The following is a 1888-nucleotide window of genomic DNA, read 5'->3' on the forward strand; positions in this document are numbered from 1 at the left end:
CCATCCATCCATCCATCCATCCATCCATCCATCCATCCATCCATCCATCCATCCATCCATCCATTCATCTTATCAACATAATAATGGGTATATCTTTGGTATTAACCTTAGATTCATCTCTGTTGATACAAAATCATAAAACAAAGGACAGATTTTAATTAAACTTTCAGAAACCTATTATTGGATGTACATCTACATTTGATTAACATTCAGAGTTAATTCATTTTAAAATGGCAGGAACAATAGAACAAAGTCAACTCAAAGCTGGCTATAACTCATTCAGTTTGACAGATATTAGGATTTAATGTGGAATGTACAACCCTTCTTCTCCTTCTATCATTTTCCAGATTTGACTAAAACAGCCATAACTTTCTCAACACAAGATAATCTAATTTAAAACTTTGGCATGAAAGGTGGCTGGGATCTGCAATTCTTCAAGGAAAGCAAAGGTTTTTTTTAATCTTGTTTGTTTTTCTACAAAAACAAAATAGCTGTCCCCGGAATTGCTAACTGAATATTTTCCCAGGGACTGCACCAACATCAATACCTCCCTACAGTTTGTTAGACTCACCGCTGGTTGCAGCTGGCCGTTGATGCTCACTGTGCGAAGCGGTGAGTTGGTGGAAAGACGCTTGTCCCACTCACTGGGCCGAGATGCCGGAACAGACTCCATAAAACTTCTCTTCAGCTCACTGATACTGGTGTGGTGACGCATGATCTCAGTCTGGGAATGGGACTTATCCAGGTCCTTCAACAGAATTATAAAGGCAACATTAGGTCATTGGAAAAGAAGAAATACAATTAGGAGGGGGTAAATGATGATGGCACTACAAATGAGTAAAATTCAAACAAATGTAGGGGAGAAAAAGTGAACAAACAGACAAAAATGTATCTGAACTAGCTTTGACATGAATAACAGGAGGAAGACAAATAGACAAGTACAACTCCAATTAAGTACAACTCCAATTCTGAAAAAGTTCAGACATTGTGGAAAATTAAAAAACAGAATAAAAGATTTGCAAATCTTATAAACCTATATTTTATTTACAATAAAACATAGTAAACATTTAACATGTTTAAATTAGGAAAATGTAAAATTATCAGGAAAAACTATTTGATGGCAGTAACACATCTGAAAAAAGTTGGGGATGGAGCATCAAGAGGTGTAACTAATAAGAAAAAATTGGACGAGCATTTTACAGTTACAGCTAACTAGATAACAGGACTGGTTAGTGAAACAGCATTTTAGAGAAGCTGAAACTCCCAGAAGTGAAGATGTTAAGAAGTTCATCAGTTTGTGAAAATCTGCCTAAAAGAAGTGGAACAACTCAGAATAAAAATAGAAAATTGCCAAGAATTTAGACATCAAATAAAGTTCATGACATCATTGATATTTCAAGAATCTGGAAAAAAAAACTCTGAGCTCAAAGGACAAGACTGGAAGTCACTATTAGATACCTGTGATCTTTGGACCCTCAGGGACCACTGCATTAAAAACAATTATTCTATTATGGACATAGCTGCGTGGGCAAACCATCCAGAAACTCCACCATATTCTCTGTACTGAAGCCTGTTTAAAATAAACTAAGACAAGGTGGAAATCACTTCTGTGATCAGACAAATCAAAATTTGAATTTCTTTTTGGAAATTACAGACATAATGTCCTCTGGACTATCCAGACTGTTATCAGTGCACAATTCAAAAGCTTGCCTCTCTGATGATATGTAGGTACATTGGTGCCTCTGGTTTGGGCAGCTTACACATCTAGGCAGGCTCCATCAATGAAGAACAATGGGCCTCATGCAAGAACCGTTCGTACGCACAGATTTGTTCTCAAGTTGTGCGTACGAGTGATTTAGGAGAATTTGTGACATTCACCAATGTTTTC

The 1888-nt window shown here is 36.8% G+C and overlaps 1 protein-coding gene across 3 annotated transcripts in view; it reads right to left on the minus strand.

The window, feature by feature from the left end:
- epb41a (erythrocyte membrane protein band 4.1a) overlaps nt 1-1888 on the minus strand; it is a gene marked incomplete in the record, with an annotated part of 93837 nt that overhangs the window by 47460 nt on the left and 44489 nt on the right. For all 3 annotated transcript variants that reach the window (XM_014004849.1, XM_014004848.1, XM_014004847.1), the window contains 1 exon segment: nt 572-748. In XM_014004849.1, coding sequence (XP_013860303.1) covers nt 572-748 — 177 coding nt within the window.

This window comes from Austrofundulus limnaeus, unplaced genomic scaffold, assembly GCF_001266775.1.
Source record: "Austrofundulus limnaeus strain Quisiro unplaced genomic scaffold, Austrofundulus_limnaeus-1.0 Scaffold27, whole genome shotgun sequence".
In the NCBI taxonomy this organism is placed as follows: domain Eukaryota; kingdom Metazoa; phylum Chordata; class Actinopteri; order Cyprinodontiformes; family Rivulidae; genus Austrofundulus; species Austrofundulus limnaeus.